The following is a 17662-nucleotide window of genomic DNA, read 5'->3' as shown; positions in this document are numbered from 1 at the left end:
GCCACCCCAAAATTTCCTTTCTTCAAGTAGGAAGGGACACAGATCCTGTGCAGGGTTGGGTACTGGATCACCAGTTTGGTAGACCTGTGATGGCCTACTGCGGAACATGAAAACTTGGTTAAATGAATTGATCTTAATGTTTTACTTATAAAAATATAGGTAAAGGACAGTTTTTCATCAATTATCTCAATTGACAGGTGCTTCAGAAAGGAATGTATCCTTGAAACATCTATTGACAAGTCTGAATTCTTCCAACACCCTGAAAACCCAGGGAATTGGAGGTAAGTGTAGAAATTATGCCTGCAGAATCTATTTTGTGGAGACAGCCTGGGTGTACAGAGCCCACATGTCAATTTCAGTCTACAGAATTAAGATTTCATATGTGAAATGTTATGAGTACAATAACTAAAATTGGCTCCGTAAGTCTCAAGTAAAAGTGAGAATATACAATACATAAATAGTTCTCATGCACAAGTCAAGTTCTAGAAATTGACTTAACACAATAATCAGTTTCTTTACTTTTTTTTTTTTTTTAATACAAAGTGACATTTTTATTTTTAGTACAGAAAATCCAAGTCAGAACTGTACCTGTCCGTTTCAATTGTACCACTGGAGTCCAACTCTGATCTCAACTTAAAAAAAATATAACTGCTGTCCCTCAACATGTAAAGTATTTTTACCAGTAATTCATCAATACATTTCCTATATTTATTTTTTTAAAAGTATTTTGAACTATAAAACAGTATCTGGAAAACAGAAGTTAAATTTTAGGACCAAATTTTTCTTTGAAGAACTGTACAAGAAGAATCCCTTTTTTAATTAAAAAACTGAAAATAAAAGCAAAACTACACAATGTTGGGTAAAACTACAAAATACTTCTTGCTACATAATGAAATGTTAGGAACAGTCACTGAGAAACAGTTCTACTTCAAAAGAACAGCTGAAGTACAGTATCTACAAACATGACATACAGTTAAAGAGAGATAAAAACAAATTTTGAGTTAGGAACACAGACTCAGAAGTGCAAAAACAAGAAAGGAACTGATACAATGGAATTTGGTACAATGGGTACATAATTCTTGTAACCAAAAGTAAACGATTGCTTATTTGTTGACAGTGACAACACTAACAATTATGGTACCTCCCTAAAGGCTTTTAATCAAAGCCCTAAAACTGTGACTGTTCTTATATTAAATAAAAATCTATGTGAATGCTACACACTGAAGTACAATGCTTAAGAATTACCCTGCAAAATTGCACCAACATAAGCTTTCAATATTTACAGTCTCTGAAAGTGACAAACACCATATGCTAGGCCTAGCTATTGACTCTCCCCATCTCTATTTAATCCAGGCCCAACAACCAAAAATTACTTCTCAACACACATTAAGTTTAGATTGATCAGATATATTATGATGTTCAAATATTCGATCCATGCTTAAAAACGAAAAACAGTATCTTTGACAGACAAGCGTTTGTATTTTATCAACAGTGGTCTGCCCTGTAGAGGAGTGCACTCCCTTCTGAGCTCACTCCCAAAATGTACCGTTCACAAAACCCATGTGATTATCCGGTAGTCATGTCAGTGTGCTTGGAAATGGTCAGAATTGCAAGGTAGAATCACACTGCCCACAACCATTCATTCATATGTAAAAACATCACTCCATTTTGGAGATATGCCTCATTTGGGGAAAGGAAAGAAACTTAAAAAAAAAAAAAAAAAAAAAAAGACATTCAAGTAAACATCAACAACCAAATACTTGGAAAAGGTTTTTGTAAACTTGTCATTCTAAAGGGTTTTTGTTTCGCAGCATAACTAAATTAATCTCTTACGAAAAAGTACACCTACGTTATATCCCATTCTGTTTTGTATAAAAGCACACCATAAAATCCAAGTTCTTCTGAAAAAGTGATCCCTCTCTTCGAGTACGCTTTATGGATGTTTTTTTGTTCAGTGTATCAATCCCCTTCATAAATCAATCATTTATATCTCTATAGAGATAAAAATGGACAGTGTCCATTGGACAAAAAGAAATGCCAACTGTTAGTTACATCCGTAGAAGAGTTTCATGGCAAGTATCTATAGCGGGCCAGCTGGAATCCACAGGACTTTATTTTGTTCTTGATCAACCGTTGTCATAATCTGAGTGCAAATGCTTGAAAGGGCTCCTCCCTGGACAATACCTACAAAAATAAAGAACATTGCAGTCACACACATCAGGCACTAGAAAAAGCAATTCTTAGCCAGGTATTTTCCTACATAGTATTTATCAACAGACCATGCATAAATTAACTACTTGGATAACTGGCAGATACATGAATATGGGTAAAACAATAACAATGATAAACAGAGCAGAGAAGTTAAGTACTTAATATGCAGACTCTCCTGCTAACCCTTAAAATGACAAAGGAAGGCAGTCAGAGCTCTGGCTATAATCAATTAACCAACTGTTTTGTTACTGAGTCCTTTGCTTGCTATTTTCAGAGGCAGATAGCAGAATTTTTTCATTACCCCTAAAGATGGCCAGAACCCCATCATATCATAATAAACCCACACAGCTGAGCAAGGGGTGTTCAAGATTTAATATTTATATAGTAATACGCATAGAAATTATATAGCTGTAGCAACTAGGTGCTGTTTACAAATATTTAAAATTAATTGTATAGGGCTGAGCTAAATAAAACTACTGGTGCTGCCACCACAAACTTATTGAGAGGACTATGTTGTGTTGTTTTGTTTGGGGGGGGGGGGGAAGGGAGAGGAGAAGCAAATAGCCATAAATACACTGTGCATAGTGTTCGTAGGCATGCCAAACTCAGACAAGGGTGGAATGCCAAGCAGAACAATTTCAAAAGGCAAGGGCCTTCTTGTTGACAAATTCGTACTGGAGAGCTCAATCTCAAAAACTGACAGCCAGAGTTTTGCATCATGGTGCTACCCACTGAAAAACTTTGCCCAGTACTCTCAAGCCATGTAAAATAACTAGAGCAGGCAATTAGGAACAGGAAATGAGACATAACCATAATAATAATCCCCAAAGCTTTGGCCTTGCACGTATTGACATTACTCTTAATGTCCTGCCTGCTGGTCCTTGCTCTAGCAATTGTTCAGCTGCAACGACACTAGTGTAGGGGGGGAAAAATCAGCATAGACAAGGGAGAGCAGACCATGGGAGCTTTAAAACATTAAAGAGTCCCTTACATGTCTCAATAGTTGTGCCTGAAAAAGCCTCTGTGACCACAGCTAACACTAGTCTAGAGTAATAGGAAAAAATAGCAAGAGGCAGATGTTTTTTCGTCTTCTGAACTTAGAATTGAATACCACAAAAATGTATTCTAATTGACGCAGCACACCGTGCCGTACCAACACTATGAGAATTTGGAAGTAGAATGCACTAACTCAAAAAATGACAGGTCTGTACATGGGAAAAGAGCATTTAAAACGCAATACGATCAAACCAAGTGTCCAGTCTCTGAACTAAAGATGGCCTGAATGGGCTAGTGACCCAAAAAAGTTGGTTACTGAAGCAGCCCCAGGGTTCAGACCTCTAGGTATTCACACCAGGGAGAAGAAGCTATTGTGTGCAAGAGTACATATCGCTCTATACTTAAACTACACACTTTTCGCAGAACACTGCCACATCAGTTAAGCAGTGAATCTTAGCCTGGGAATTTTTAGTATGTCAAAAGTACAATTCAGTTTCAACATAATTATTTTGGTTCTGTCTCAGTAGCATCCAGGAGCATCAAATTGGGGCACCCAAACTGCTAGTCCACGCCTCAGAGAACTTACAAGGCCCCTCATCATGCGATGAGTCTCTGGTCAAACATGATTTTTTGCAGGATTGGGCCTCAATTAAGACAACATGCAACAAGTGGGGGCAACACCCACTCACAAGGAGCAGAGGATATCATATGGTTAGTTATGTGCACATTTACAAGGTTCATGGTCACTTCTTTGAAAATGGAGTACTTTTCTTATGTAATAAGCTGGAAAACTGCCATTGTTAATGATTTGTGAGTTCTCAACATGCAATAGTAATACCTTCTTACGGAGAGACAGACCTGTTCCTAAAGATACTGTATATTGTGTGTGTTTATGTAAATCCACTTCTGTAAACATCGCAGTAAAATTTCTTCTAAATTAAAAGAAACATTAAGGACTATAGCTCTACATAAGGGCTAGGAATTACACCTCTATCTCAATATAATGCTGTTCTCGGAAGCCAAAAAAATCTTACAGCGTTATAGGTGAAACTGCATTATATTGATTTGATCTGCTGGAGCGCACAACCCTGCCCCTCAGAGCACTGCTTTACTGCATGTATCCACATTTGTGTTATATCAGGTGGCGTTATATCGAGGTAGAGGTGTATTCTTAAGGACTTCATGCTGCACTCCTAGGCACCTTTTGTGTAATGTTGGGGCCATTCGCTTCTATGGTACTGAGATTTCAGCCTGAATGTTATGAGTTTATGCAGAAGAGTTTGGTGCACTGAAACGAGCTGAAGTATCCTTTAAGTACTGCAGCACTGTCTCGGGTAAAATATGTTAGAAAACATTCCTCATATGTTCAGTGGCTCATATTATGAACTACGCCATTAAAACAGACCTCTGATACGATTATGTATAATGGTTCCATTCCAATGACAGTGTACCTGCCTTCTTAAACCCCACCATAACACGTCATATCAATATGTACTATCCCAAAGCTATTAAATCCCACTATAGCTTTCTTACATTAAAACTCCAAAATACACCATACTATAGCAGCAAAAAAAAAAAAAAAAAAATCAAATAAAAAATCAATGCATGTTGTAGTGTTATGGCAACAGTCACGCTGTTCCCATCAATAACACTTACACTTCATGTAGTTTCACCATAATGCTCCTAATACCGGGTCATTTGTGCCAAGCCATTTTGAGAGATGTCATTATAGAATATAGAAGATACTCTAAATACTAAAACCAAACAAACAAACTCCATGTTATAGACCAGAGGTGTGCACAAACTACGGCCCGCGGGACCGTTCTGCCCAGCCCCTGAGCACCTGCCCCAGGAGGCTAGTCCCCAGCCCCTCCCCCACAGCTGTGCCGCGGGTGCAATGCTCTGGGCAGTGGGGCTGCAAGTTCCTGGGGTAGCACAGCTACAGAGCCCAGCCTGACCCGGGGCTCGTGCTGTACGATGTGTGGCTGGCTCCAGCCAGGCGGTGCAGCTGTAGCACCGCCAGCCACTAGTGCTCCAGGCAGCGTGGTAAGGGGGAAGGCAGCGGGGGTTGGGTAGAGGGCAGGGGAGTTTGGGGGGTGGTCAGGGGCTGGGGTGTGGATAGGGGTGGGGGCAGTCAGAGGGCAGGGAACAGGGGGGTTGAATGGGGATGAGGGTTCCGGGGGCGGTCAGGGAGAAAGGTGTGGTTGGATGGGGCAGGGATCCCGGGGAGGTCAGGGGGGTTTGGATGGAGGAGTGGAGGCATTTGGGGCGGGGGGGTCTGGAGATGGTCAGGGGACAGAGAGCAGGAGGGGTGGATAGGGCAGGGGTCCCAGAGAGGGTCATCAGGGGGTGAGAAGCAGGGGCAGGGGGGCAATTGGATAGGGGCTGGGCCATGCCTAGCTGTTTGGGGAGGCACAGCCTCCTCTAACTGGCCCTCCATACAATTTCTGAAACCCGATGCAGCCCTTAGACCAAAAAATTTGCCCGCCCCTGTTATACACTAAGCACTTGTGACTTAAAAAAAAATAAAAAATATAGAGAGAAAGATGATATATTCTCTCTTTAAAAAGAATCAGAGCACAAACATGACTGGAACCAAGGGAGAGAAAACACACAAAAAACCTGCTATGTACTAAAGGTTCTTTTGAAACATAGTATAGGTGGAATGACCTGCTATTGTATTCTTACTGAAATGATGATTACAGTAAATACTAACCTGTGAAGTACTTGCTATATTCCTGTTCTATTTTTTGAGCTGTCTCAAATTGTTCTTTGGAATGTTTTTGTGTAACTTTGTCCCTCAGAAAGATTGGGTCTTTTTGCTCTCTGTAAGAAAAGAAATAAAACATTTGCTTAACAGTTATTCTTTCAACAGACTCTAGATGAATTACATACAGTTATGGTAATGTCCAAGCCTCTGATTAATTTTCAGGCATACAGAGAGCGCCATCTGGAGATTCAGTGTAATATTACCAGTAACATGAGGTTTAAGTGATAGCCAAGGCATATGAATTGCTGTAGTAGGAAACACAGCATAACATTAGCAAAAATTCACTCAGTGAAAGCAAAGAACAAAACTTCCAACTTTTCCAGTTTTAAAGGATATTTTCAGAAGTCTCAGATCATCCTACACTTTGAAAAAACACTAAAGAAACTGCTCTATCGAAGGACTTAAAATGTAAAAATGTATTTATTAAACTTTTCAAATAAACAGAGAATCTTATAATACAAATTGGGGGGGGGCAAGGGGGACAACTAGGGACAAGCTGTAAAGTCCTCCTCCAGATCAACATTTTTCCAGCTCTCAGGACCATTTAGATCCATGGATTTGGTTCAAGCCCATCTCTAGAAAATGCTCTCATAAGTATGAAACAAAGATCTGACATTTTAGCTATCACACTTTGCATACTGTAGCAACTGGGCTAGGTAGGTACAGAGCCCTAACATAAACAGAGGCTCTCCTGGGTATTAGTGAGTAAAGGCAAGTTTCTGTCTGAAATGGTACAAAGCAGATAGAAGTGGGAGATAGCTTGCCTTTGCAATGGTGAGCTAATGCATCAAGCTGGGCCAGTGTTGGTGTTATTGTAGACATGGTCCAAGTTATCAGAGTGGTTTTCAAAAGCATCTAATTGATCTAGGAGCACAGATCCCTCCAAAAATTAATGAGACCTGTGTTAAATCACTTAGATGCTTTTGAAAATCCTACTATTAAACTTCTGATGCCCAGGCCAGGTACTCCCAATGCTAACGTGCTAATACACCTAATTTTGATGAGCACTGAGAAATCATGACTTCCTGTGTCAACAGTTCAATCTTACACAATATTATTATATTTATCTTGGTTTTCTAAAACAGCAGCTGTAAGAGTTATTGGCCAGCTTTTCAAGAGAGTGTTCAACACCAGCAGTTTCTTTATATTTTGAAAATCTGGCCAATAGCTAGTACAGCTTTACAGAGTTTTATTACATCTGATTCATTTTCTGGTTATATTTAAAAGAAGTGGTGGCGTTTTATTTAGATAGATGTGCTTCAAAATTCATGTTTGGGCCTTCATTAGCATCTAAGCACTGTTTACTTGAAGACAAATAACTTAATATTAGGGCTGTCAAGCAATTAAAAAAAAAGCATGATTAATCATGTGATTAAAAAAGTGTTTAATCACGATTAATCATGTTAAACAATTATAGAAAACTATCTATTTAAATTTTTTGGATATTTTCAAATATTTTTGTATCAATTACTACACATAATATGAAGTGTACAGTGCTTAGTTTATTTTTGATTACAAAATATTTGCATTGTAAAAAAATGAAGAAATAGTATTTTTCAATTCCCCTAATACAAGTACTGTAATGCAATCTCTATCATGAAAGTTGAACTTAGAAATGTAGAATTATGTACCAAAAATAACTCTGTTCAAAAATAAAACAATGTAAAACTTTAGAGCCTAGAAAGTCCACTCAGTCCTACTTCTTGTACAGCCAATTGCTCAGACAAACAAGTTTGTTTACGTTTGCAGGAGATAATGCTGCCCGCTTCTTGTTTACAATGTCACCTGAAAGTGAGAACAGGGGTTCGCATAGCACTGTTATAGCTGGCGTTGCAAGATATTTATGTGCCAAATACGCTAAAGATACATATGTTCCTTCGTGCTTCAACCACCATTTCAAAGGACACATGTCCATACTGATGACAGGTTCTGCTAGATAATGATCCAAAGTAGTGAGGACTGATGCATGTTCATTTTCACAGCCGAGCCAGATGCCATCAGCAGAAGGTTGTTTTTCCTTTTTGGTGGTTTGGGTTCTGTAGTTTCTGCATCAGTATGTTGTGCTTTTAAGACTTCTGAAAGCATGCTCCACAGATTTTGGAAGGCACTTCAGATTCTTAACTGCTGGGTCAAGTGCTGTAGCTATCTTTAGAAATTTCACACTGGGACACTGCTACCTCAATATAATGCCACCCGATATAACACAAATTTAGATATAACGCGGTAAAGCAGTGCTCCGGGGGGGAGGAGAGGGGTTGGGAAAGGGGCGGGGCTGTGCACTCTGGTGGATCAAAGCACGTTCAATATAACATGGTTTCATTTGGCTCCCAAGGACAGCGTTATATCAAGGGAGAGGTCTACCTTCTTTGTATTTTGTCAAATCTGCAGTGAAAGTGTTCTTAAAATGAGCATGTGCTGAGACTTCTATAACATGAAATATATATTGCAGAATATGGGTAAAACACCAGGAAACGTACTGTTCTCCCCCAAGGAGTTCAGTCATAAATTTAATTAATGCATTCTTTTTTTCAAATGAGAATCATCAGCATGTCCTCTGGAATGGTGGCCAAAGCATGAACGGGCATACAAACGCTTAGCATATCCAGCATGTAAATACCTTGCAATGCCAGCTACAAAAGTGCCATGCGAAAGCCTGTTCTCACTTTCAGGTGACATTATAATCAAGAAGCGGGCAGCATTATCTCCCGTAAATATAAAAAAATGTATTTCTCTGAGCAATTGGCAGAACAAGAAGTAGGACTCAGTAGATTTGTAGGCTCTAAAGTTTTACAGTGATTTGTTTTTGAATGCAGTTATGTAACAAAAAAAAATCTACATTTGTAAGCTGCACTTTTGCGATAAAGAGATTGTACTATAGTACTTGTATGTGGTGAACTGAAAAATACTATTTCTTTTGTCATTTTACAGTGCAAATATTTGTAATAAAAATAATAATATAAAGTGAGCGCGGTACACTTCGTATTCTGTGTTGTAACTGAAATCAATATATTTGAAAGTGTAGAAAAAACACTCAAAAATATTTAATAAATGGAAATTGGTGTTCTATTGTTTAATAGTGCGATTAATCACAATTTTTTAAAATCGCAAATAATTTTTTCAGTTTAGTCACAGTTAACTCACGTGATTAATCAACAGCACTACTTAATATGCTTTATATCAAAACATGGTAAGTTACAGAAGTCCCTTCATTTTATCCCTCTGTTGCATGGTGATAAGTCTACCTACTTCATAAGAGAGTTGCAAGGCTTAATTGATTCACATTCTGAGATACTACAATGAAATGGACTATACAAACTATTACTGTATAACAAAACAAGTGGCTGTAAGCTATATTCCTCACTTACTTGATTTGCTTAGCATTTTTGTATCGAATGAAGATGACAATAGGGTAGATATGAACACTGTGGAGCCGTTCAATGGCATGAGGAGCAATGTCCAACAGACAATGACAGTCCTAAAAACAAATATTTGGGTAGAAAGCATAAGCAAACTTACAAGGCCCCTATTAATCCCTCAGTGAAACCCCAGTAACTCAATGGAATTTCTGCTTTACATTTATATGACAGGGCATTAAGCAGGCAGTAACTACAAAGTGCATTGTATGTAAAGGATTTATCAATCCTTAGGATGACAAAAATACATGAAACAATAAACCCTATTTAGAGTACAAAAAAAAATCTATTAATAGAACAGGCATTTATTTGAGGATATTTGAGAATCAATTAATCTCAAACCTAGTGTGATAAAGGATTCATTTTTGTCTTTAAGAACAGATAAATAATCTTTCATATCTCCTAACTAGACCAAATATGCAGCTCTACTCCTTAAGCAATAAGAGTATCTATCTATCTGGTTTGACAGAACACATTTTAATTCTGTTAAAGTCAGTTTAGAGTTTTCTTTCTTGCAGTGTTTATGAACTAGCAAATTTTATCCAATCTGAGCAATGTTAAGAAACTTAAAAATATTTTTAAAAATCAAAAGTTAATTCAAACTATGCAATGCACAGAATTGCTTTTTTTAACTAACATTAAGAGGACTTAATAAAGAACCACTAACACCACCAGTTTCTCTACACCTAGGACTATAAAACAATCTTTGAATAGTGACATGATGAAACAAGGTAACTGCATTTATATTAAATTACCTTGTTTTTCTCAATAAGAAAATGCCCTGAACAATTCTTTGGTAATCTTTTGAAACAGAACAATATCAGCACTAGTACAATTTTTTTCAGGAAACACAGTATATAATAATTATCTGTAAATTTTACAGTAAACTGGAGAGCGAGAGAAGACACCATAAAGAGACAATCACCTTCTCTGTTATCTCCTTTATTGAAGCTACTGTTGTCACATCAAAATGTCCACTCCTTCGTTTGTAATCTATAAACAAACAGTCTTTCACTCCCCGTTCGATGGCTTGTTGGGAAGCTTTCATCACTTCTGTTTCAGAGAACAAAAATTGATACTTCATTCATTTACATTTCTTAACAGAACAAGATTTACAGGATAGAAATTCACAGTCCTGCTTTCCCGCCCCCTCCCCAGCCCCCGAATCTTTGTGCTACCCTTTAATCCAGTTGTTAGGCCAGATGATTGTGTTATTTCTACAAGTACAAATAAACGTTACATGGCAAAACATATAAAATTGCTCTTATTAATTGTACACTTACCAAGAGGACATCTGCAAAATTTTCCAGGAGATTCTTTGACTAGCATGTCCTTCACAGCATCAGGTAATGGTCCTAGAATGAGTACGGGCCTGGGAGAGGTACAATGCACCTTCTGTACACGCTGATAAGCCAGACTCACAGAATCTAAAAAGAGTAACAAAAAAGTCAATTATGCACAATTTAAAATTTTTTTGGAGTATCGTTCAGATAAATAAAGGGCACACAACTAATTACAAAAGGTTTCAATATAAATCTTTGGCAATTTACAAAGGGCCTGTAGTCCTGTTATAAGAAGCGGGAATTAAAGGATTTAAACAATGCTGGTGGCATAAATGTCAAAGAGCTTTTTTTTTTTGGGGGGGCTAACCCCGCTCAAAAGGTTAAATTTTAATATTCATATAGCAGGGGATGGACATTTTCTTTTTAAATTAAGAAATTACAAGCACTAATTTGAGATGATGATCTACCTTGTCATTTAATGCCTATCTTGGTGCCTGATGACAATGAGTGTCATAGGACACAGATGATTCTCCAGTGTTTATATGCAGACCAATCAGAAAACCACACTTCTCTTAGGTGTTTTTTCATAGCCTTAAGAAAACTAAATATAACAAAGGCACTTGCCATCCAAGAAAGGAATGGAGTCTGTACTGATCGTATCAAGAGCCAGTAAATCTTTTCCATCTTTGGAACCACTACGTTTGTGTTTATGCTTTCTTCTAAAGAATGATCTTCGAGCTGCTGCTGACAAAGTCTTAGTGGAGCTGTTTTCATCTTTAGCCTCAGACATACTGTGTCTCCTATAGAACTCCTGGTCCATCCTACAGTGAAATGGATTGAATAATTGTATTCAGGTTAGCACAAACACATAGGGATTTTAAGAACGATTTTTCACAAAAGAAAAAAATCTAACATCACTAAGGAAAACTTGTCTAGGCCCTGGTCTACGCTACGAGTTTAGGTCGAATTTAGCAGTGTTACATCAATTTAACCCTGCACCCGTCCACATGATGAAGCCGTTTTTCGACTTAAAGGGCTCTTAAAATCCATTTCTGTACTCTTCCCCCAATGAGGGGATTTGTGTTGAAACCGACCTTGCCGGATTGAATTTGGGGTAGTGTGGTTGCAATTCGACAGTATTGGCCTCCGGGAGCTATCCCAGAGTGCTCCATTGTGACCGTTCTGGACAGCGCTCTCAACTTAGATGCACTGGCGAGGTAGACAGGAAATGACCCACAAACTTTTGAATCTAATTTCCTGTTTGGCCAGCGTGGCAAGGTGCAGGTGAGTGCAGATCTCATCAGCAGAGGTGACCGTGATTGATTCCCAGGATTGCAAAACAGCTCCAGCATGGACCGAACGGGAGGTACGGGATCTGATCGCTGTATGGGGAGACGAATCCGTGCTATCAGAACTCCATTCCAAAAGATGAAATGCCCAAAGATTTGAAAAAATCTCCAAGGGCATGAAGGACAGAGGCTATAACAGGCACCTGCAGCAGCACCGAGGGAGGGTCGACTGACGAGTTGGCTTACAGGGAATTAAAATCAATAAAGGGGGTGGGTTTGCATCAAGGAGAAACACACACAACTGTCACACAGAACGGCCCCCTCAAGGACTGAACTCAAAACCCTGGGTTTAGCAGGCCAATGCTCAAACCACTGAGCTGTCCCTCCCCACACTATTCCAGACAGGACTGAATCTCCATTAAACTTTTCAGGGTTGCTCTGACAGACCTCACCAAAATGATTGTCAGCCACTGATTTCACAGAGAGAGGGAGTGGGGAGCAAATGAATACAAAACACTCTGATCTCTTTCTTGTTTTGATCCACTCCATCTCTCTTATACATCTTAGGCTGGCAGCAGACGGTGCAGTATGACTGCTAGCCATCGTTGTCTCCTGGCTGCTCGCCAGAAGTTGGTGCAGTACGACTGCAGGCAGGACTGAATCTCCAGGAGACGAAACTTAAAAAGAGAATGACCTGAAGTCACTCTCATTTATGTCCAGGCACCCCTGACAGACCTCACCGAGGTCTGCCAGGAGCGTCCATGTTGCCCAGGTGCCCCGACCGACCTCACCGAGGTCGGCTAAAAGAGCACCCAGGAGACGACGACGACGGCCACAAATTGTAATGCACCATCTGCTGCCAAAAGGCAATGAGCTGCTGCTGTGTAGCAATGCAGTACCATGTCTGTCAGCACCCAGGAGATGTATGGTGACGGTACGTAGGGTGACGGTGAGCTGAGTGGACTCCATGCTTGACGTGGTATGGCATCTGCATGGGTAACCCAGGAAAAAAACAAGAAATGATTGTTTGCCGTTGCTTTCATGGGGGAGGAGGGGAGGGTTAACGACATCTACCCAGAACCATCTGCGACAATGTTTTTGATCTGTCAGGAATTAGGATCTCAACCCAGAATTCCAATGGGTGGCAGAGACTGCAGGAACTGTGGGATAGCTACCCACAGTGCAATGCTCCGGAAGTTGACGCTAGCCTCGGTACTGTGGACGCACTCCACCAAGTTAATGGTTTTAAGTGGGGACACACAAAATTGACTATTAAAATCGATTTCTACAAAATTGACTTCTATAAATTTAACCTAATTTCATAGTGTAGACATACCGTAGGGCAACTGCCAAGTGATCTCAAGCAGCATCAACAGAATATCCATAACCTGAAACTACTATTGATCAACAATGGAAGAATATATCCCATATATTATATATCTTAAGTCTGACTTTCTGGGCCTTTTTTCAGGCACACTAGAATGTGGGTAAAAAGCACTAGAAAGAGCTTGACAAATTCTGGCTGAGAATTTTGGAGAAGATTTTTTTAAAGGTAATTAGGTCCCTAATTCCCAGTGAAAGTCAATCTCCCCCTACCATAGACAGAATGGAAGGTATCACACTTTTGGTTATAAGATGAGGCACTGTCTGAATCTTCTTTCACAGCACAGTACTGTGTCTCCTTTCCACTTTTAGGAGGTTACTATTAGCAGCACTAAATATGACTTGACGGAACATCTTATTTAATTAGATGTTATTAAAACATGCCACCCCTAAAATAACACTTCTAGGAAACTCATACCTCACAGGAATCACACAGCTTTGAAGACTCAAACCTGGTTCTTTTTTGTTTATAGCTCATCGTTCAGGAACTTTAAGAAGCAATTTGTCACTGAGGTCACTTACATATATTTGCTGGGAATCTGTCCTCTCTCTAGCTTTTGAGCATTCTCATCCAGCTGCCAAGCCATCCAGCAACCAAAGTTCCCCTGTGGTAGAGTATCATCAACATACAAAATGTCATCCTTCTTAAAGTTTAAATCCTGTTCCACCTCTGCCAGCCGATCATAAAGTGCTCTGCAAAGAGAGACATAAATAGACTCTATAACTGAAGCTCCACCATCTCAAGTGAAGCAAGTGGTGTAGATATTTAGAAAAATAAATGACTCTGTTGGAGTTGGTCTCTTAACATTCCAAATGCCCATATACTCAGAGTGAAGTACGCAGTTACACCTGGGATATAGGTTGCACACTTTCAGCAATTGCAAAGAATCAAGGGCTAGCTGAGATATGGCATTGTGCTTTGAATTTCCAACATAAGCCTTAAGACTGATTTGCTGCCTCTCTGACCCCTTGCATACAATGGTCAGCATACTATTCTAGCAGCTTTGTACGGTCCATTACCTTTAAATTATTTGCAGCTACATGTGATTCTTGCTGGCAAAATAGTTAGGACACTAGCTATTTAATGGACATGTGAATACCTGATATAGAATCCATCTCCAGGTAACTCTTTAATCTTGTTGAATTCTTCTATTCTGTACTGAGTCTTTACTTTTATATTTTCTCCTGGCTTCAGCATTTCAAGGTAGGCTTCCTCAGCTGTTTTATTTCGCATATCAACAGATCCATACTGTAAAATACAGAAAAACCAAAACTCATGAGGTCTCGGAGCTGATGTTGTGTCTTACTAGATTGTAGGATTAGAGTGGAGCCTGAGGAAGCATGTGAAGTGAGAGTTTGGTTGTCCCAATGGCAGGTACATGTGTAAAAGGAAAACTCACCACAGCATGATACAACACTAGTGTAGGCACCAGTTAAAATATCCAGTATTGAGACAGAGAGTAGGATTTTTAAAAAATCCCTGAAGAAAATGCAGTGGATATACACAGAAAGGGAAAAAGCCACCATATTCCCTTAGCTGTTCTGGACACAAAAGCAGAAAATCACAAGATTCCAAGGAGCTCTTATTTAGGATTCCTAGAGAAACCAGGTGGGTGAGGTAGGCTTCTACTGCACTTCAGGGGTAGGTCAACGTAAGCCACCTTACATCGACCTAGCTAAACGTCATTGCTTAAATTTGGCTCCTGCCAACGTCAATGTATCTTTATGCTGATTGTAACACCACTGCCCCAAGCAGCATAGAGTCATGGTTGATATAATTTGGTTGATGCAGTGTCATTGTGTTGTTTATGCCGACTGTTACGGCTTTCAGGAGCAATCCCACAATGCACTGGCTGTATGCGTACATACATAATCTTGCAGACATGGCTATAATCTCTTTTACTGCACCAACTTCAGCTGATGAGAGAGAGAGAAGCTTTCAAGCTACACAGAGCTCTTCTTCGGGTCTGGGAAAGGTACTCCCAGAGTCACAGCAAAATGCAGGGTGGAAAAGACGGTTACTCACCTTTGTAACTGTTGTTCTTCGAGATGTGTTGCTCACATCCATTCCAGTTAGGTGTGCGCGCCGCGCGTGCACGTTCGTCGGAAACTTTTTACCCTAGCAACTCCAGTGGGCCGGCAGGTCGCCCCCTGGAGTGGCGCCGCCATGGCGCCCAATATATATCCCTGCCGGCCCGCCCGCTCCTCAGTTCCTTCTTGCCGGCTACTCCGACAGTGGGGAAGGAGGGCGGGTGTGGAATGGATGTGAGCAACACATCTCGAAGAACAACAGTTACAAAGGTGAGTAACCGTCTTTTCTTCTTCGAGTGATTGCTCACATCCATTCCAGTTAGGTGACTCCCAAGACATACCTAGGCGGTGGGGTCGGAGTGAGAAGTCGCGGCACGGAGCACTGCAGTTCCGAAGGCCGCATCCTCCCTCGACTGCTGGACCAGGGCGTAGTGGGAAGCAAAGGTGTGGACCGATGACCAGGTCGCTGCCCGACAGATTTCCTGGATGGGCACACGGGTGAGGAAAGCCAGCGACGACGCCTGCGCCCTGGTAGAATGCGCAGTCACACGGCCCGTAGGGACATGGGCCAAGTCATAACAGGTCCTGATACAGGACGTAACCCAAGAGGATACCCTCTGGGAGGAGATAGGAAGCCCTTTCATACGATCTGCTACCGCCACGAAAAGCTGGGGGGATTTTCGGAAGGGTTTGGTCCTCTCTATGTAGAACGCGAGAGCCCTACGGACATCCAGCGAGTGGAGCTGCTGCTCCCTGCCTGAGGAGTGAGGTTTTGGGAAAAAAACCGGAAGGAAAATCTCTTGGTTGACGTGGAAGGCTGAGACCACCTTGGGCAGAAAAGCAGGGTGTGGTCTCAGCTGCACCTTGTCTTTGTGGAAGACCGTATATGGGGGGTCTACCACAAGAGCTCGGAGTTCCGACACCCGTCTAGCTGAGGTGATAGCTACTAGAAAGGCAGTCTTCCAAGAGAGGTAGAGCAGGGAGCAAGTAGCTAACGGCTCAAAGGGGGGCCCCATGAGCCGGGACAACACCAGGTTAAGATCCCAGGTCGGAGCAGGGGGACGGACGTTAGGGAATAAACGTTCCAGCCCTTTAAGGAATCTCGACACCGTCGGGTGAGAAAAAACGGAGCGACCGTCCGCACCCGGGTGAAAGGTGGAGATAGCTGCTAGGTGGACTCGCAACGACGATAAGGCCAGACCTTGCCCTTTGAGGGACCAAACATAGTCTAAGATTTCGGTTACCGAAACTTCCATAGGGCGGAGATTTCTCTCTACGCACCAACAGGAGAAGCGTTTCCATTTCGCCGAATATGTGGCTCTTGTGGACGGTTTCCTGCTGCTCAAGAGCACCTCCCTCACAGGCGTGGAGCAGCGCAGCTCGGAACCAGTCAGCCACGCAGGAGCCACGCCGCTAGGTGCAGCGACTGCAGGTCTGGGTGACAGAGGGTCCCGTGGTCCTGGGTAATCAGGTCCGGATGAAGGGGCAGGGGAACTGGGTCGGCTACGGCCAAGTCCAGCAGCATGGTGTACCAGTGCTGCCTGGGCCATGCCGGGGCCACCATGATCACGAGAGCCCTGTCTCTGCGCACCTTCAGGAGGACCTTGTGGACCAGAGGGAACGGGGGAAACGCATAGTACAGGTGGGTCGACCACTGGATGAGGAAGGCATCCGCTATCGACCCCGGCTCCCTGCCCTGAAAGGAGCAGAAAGCTTGGCACTTCCTGTTCCCCTTGGACGAGAAGAGGTCCACCCAGGGATAACCCCACCTCCGGAAAATGGAGAGAGCGACGTCCGGGCGAAGGGACCACTCGTGTGACAGGAAGGATCTGCTCAATCGATCCGCCAGCGTGTTCCGTACTCCAGGGAGGAAAGAAGCCCTGAGGTGAATGGAATGGGCTACGCAAAAGTCCCAGAGTCGTATCGCCTCGAGGCACAGGGAGGAGGACCTGGTGCCGCCCTGCTTGTTGATATAGTACATGGTCGTCATGTTGTCCGTGAACACGGCGACACAACGACCCTGAAGCTGATGACAGAACGCTTGACAAGCAAGGCGGACCGCTCTCAACTCCCGCATGTTGATGTGTAGCCCCACCTCCTCCTGAGACCACAGGCCCTGTGTCCGCAGGGTCCCTAGGTGGGCCCCCCAGCCTAGATCTGAGGCATCCGTTGTTAGGGATACCGAGGGCTGAGAGGGGTGGAAAGGAAGACCCGCACATAATACGGACTGGTCTAGCCACCAGCCGAGAGAATCTAAGACCTTCTGGGGGATTGTGACTAACATGT

At 41.8% G+C, this 17662-nt stretch overlaps 1 protein-coding gene across 2 annotated transcripts in view; it reads right to left on the bottom strand.

Moving 5' to 3' along the window:
- Window positions 1-531: 531 nt before the first annotated feature.
- Window positions 532-17662, bottom strand: part of DLG5 (discs large MAGUK scaffold protein 5) — a 230194-nt gene continuing 213063 nt past the window's right edge. For both annotated transcript variants that reach the window (XM_030568783.1, XM_030568784.1), the window contains exons 26-33: window positions 14446-14594; window positions 13868-14038; window positions 11298-11494; window positions 10674-10817; window positions 10316-10443; window positions 9343-9452; window positions 5924-6033; window positions 532-2184 (exon numbers count right to left, since the gene is read on the bottom strand). In XM_030568783.1, coding sequence (XP_030424643.1) covers window positions 2081-2184; window positions 5924-6033; window positions 9343-9452; window positions 10316-10443; window positions 10674-10817; window positions 11298-11494; window positions 13868-14038; window positions 14446-14594 — 1113 coding nt within the window. In that variant the 3' untranslated portion in view covers window positions 532-2080. The remainder of the gene's footprint in view (window positions 2185-5923; window positions 6034-9342; window positions 9453-10315; window positions 10444-10673; window positions 10818-11297; window positions 11495-13867; window positions 14039-14445; window positions 14595-17662) is intronic.

The sequence above is a fragment of the Gopherus evgoodei genome, chromosome 7 (genome assembly GCF_007399415.2).
Source record: "Gopherus evgoodei ecotype Sinaloan lineage chromosome 7, rGopEvg1_v1.p, whole genome shotgun sequence".
Classification (NCBI taxonomy): Eukaryota; Metazoa; Chordata; order Testudines; family Testudinidae; genus Gopherus; species Gopherus evgoodei.
The sequence above is the reverse complement of the archived record's forward strand: the minus strand, read 5'-3'. Positions and strand labels throughout refer to the sequence as shown.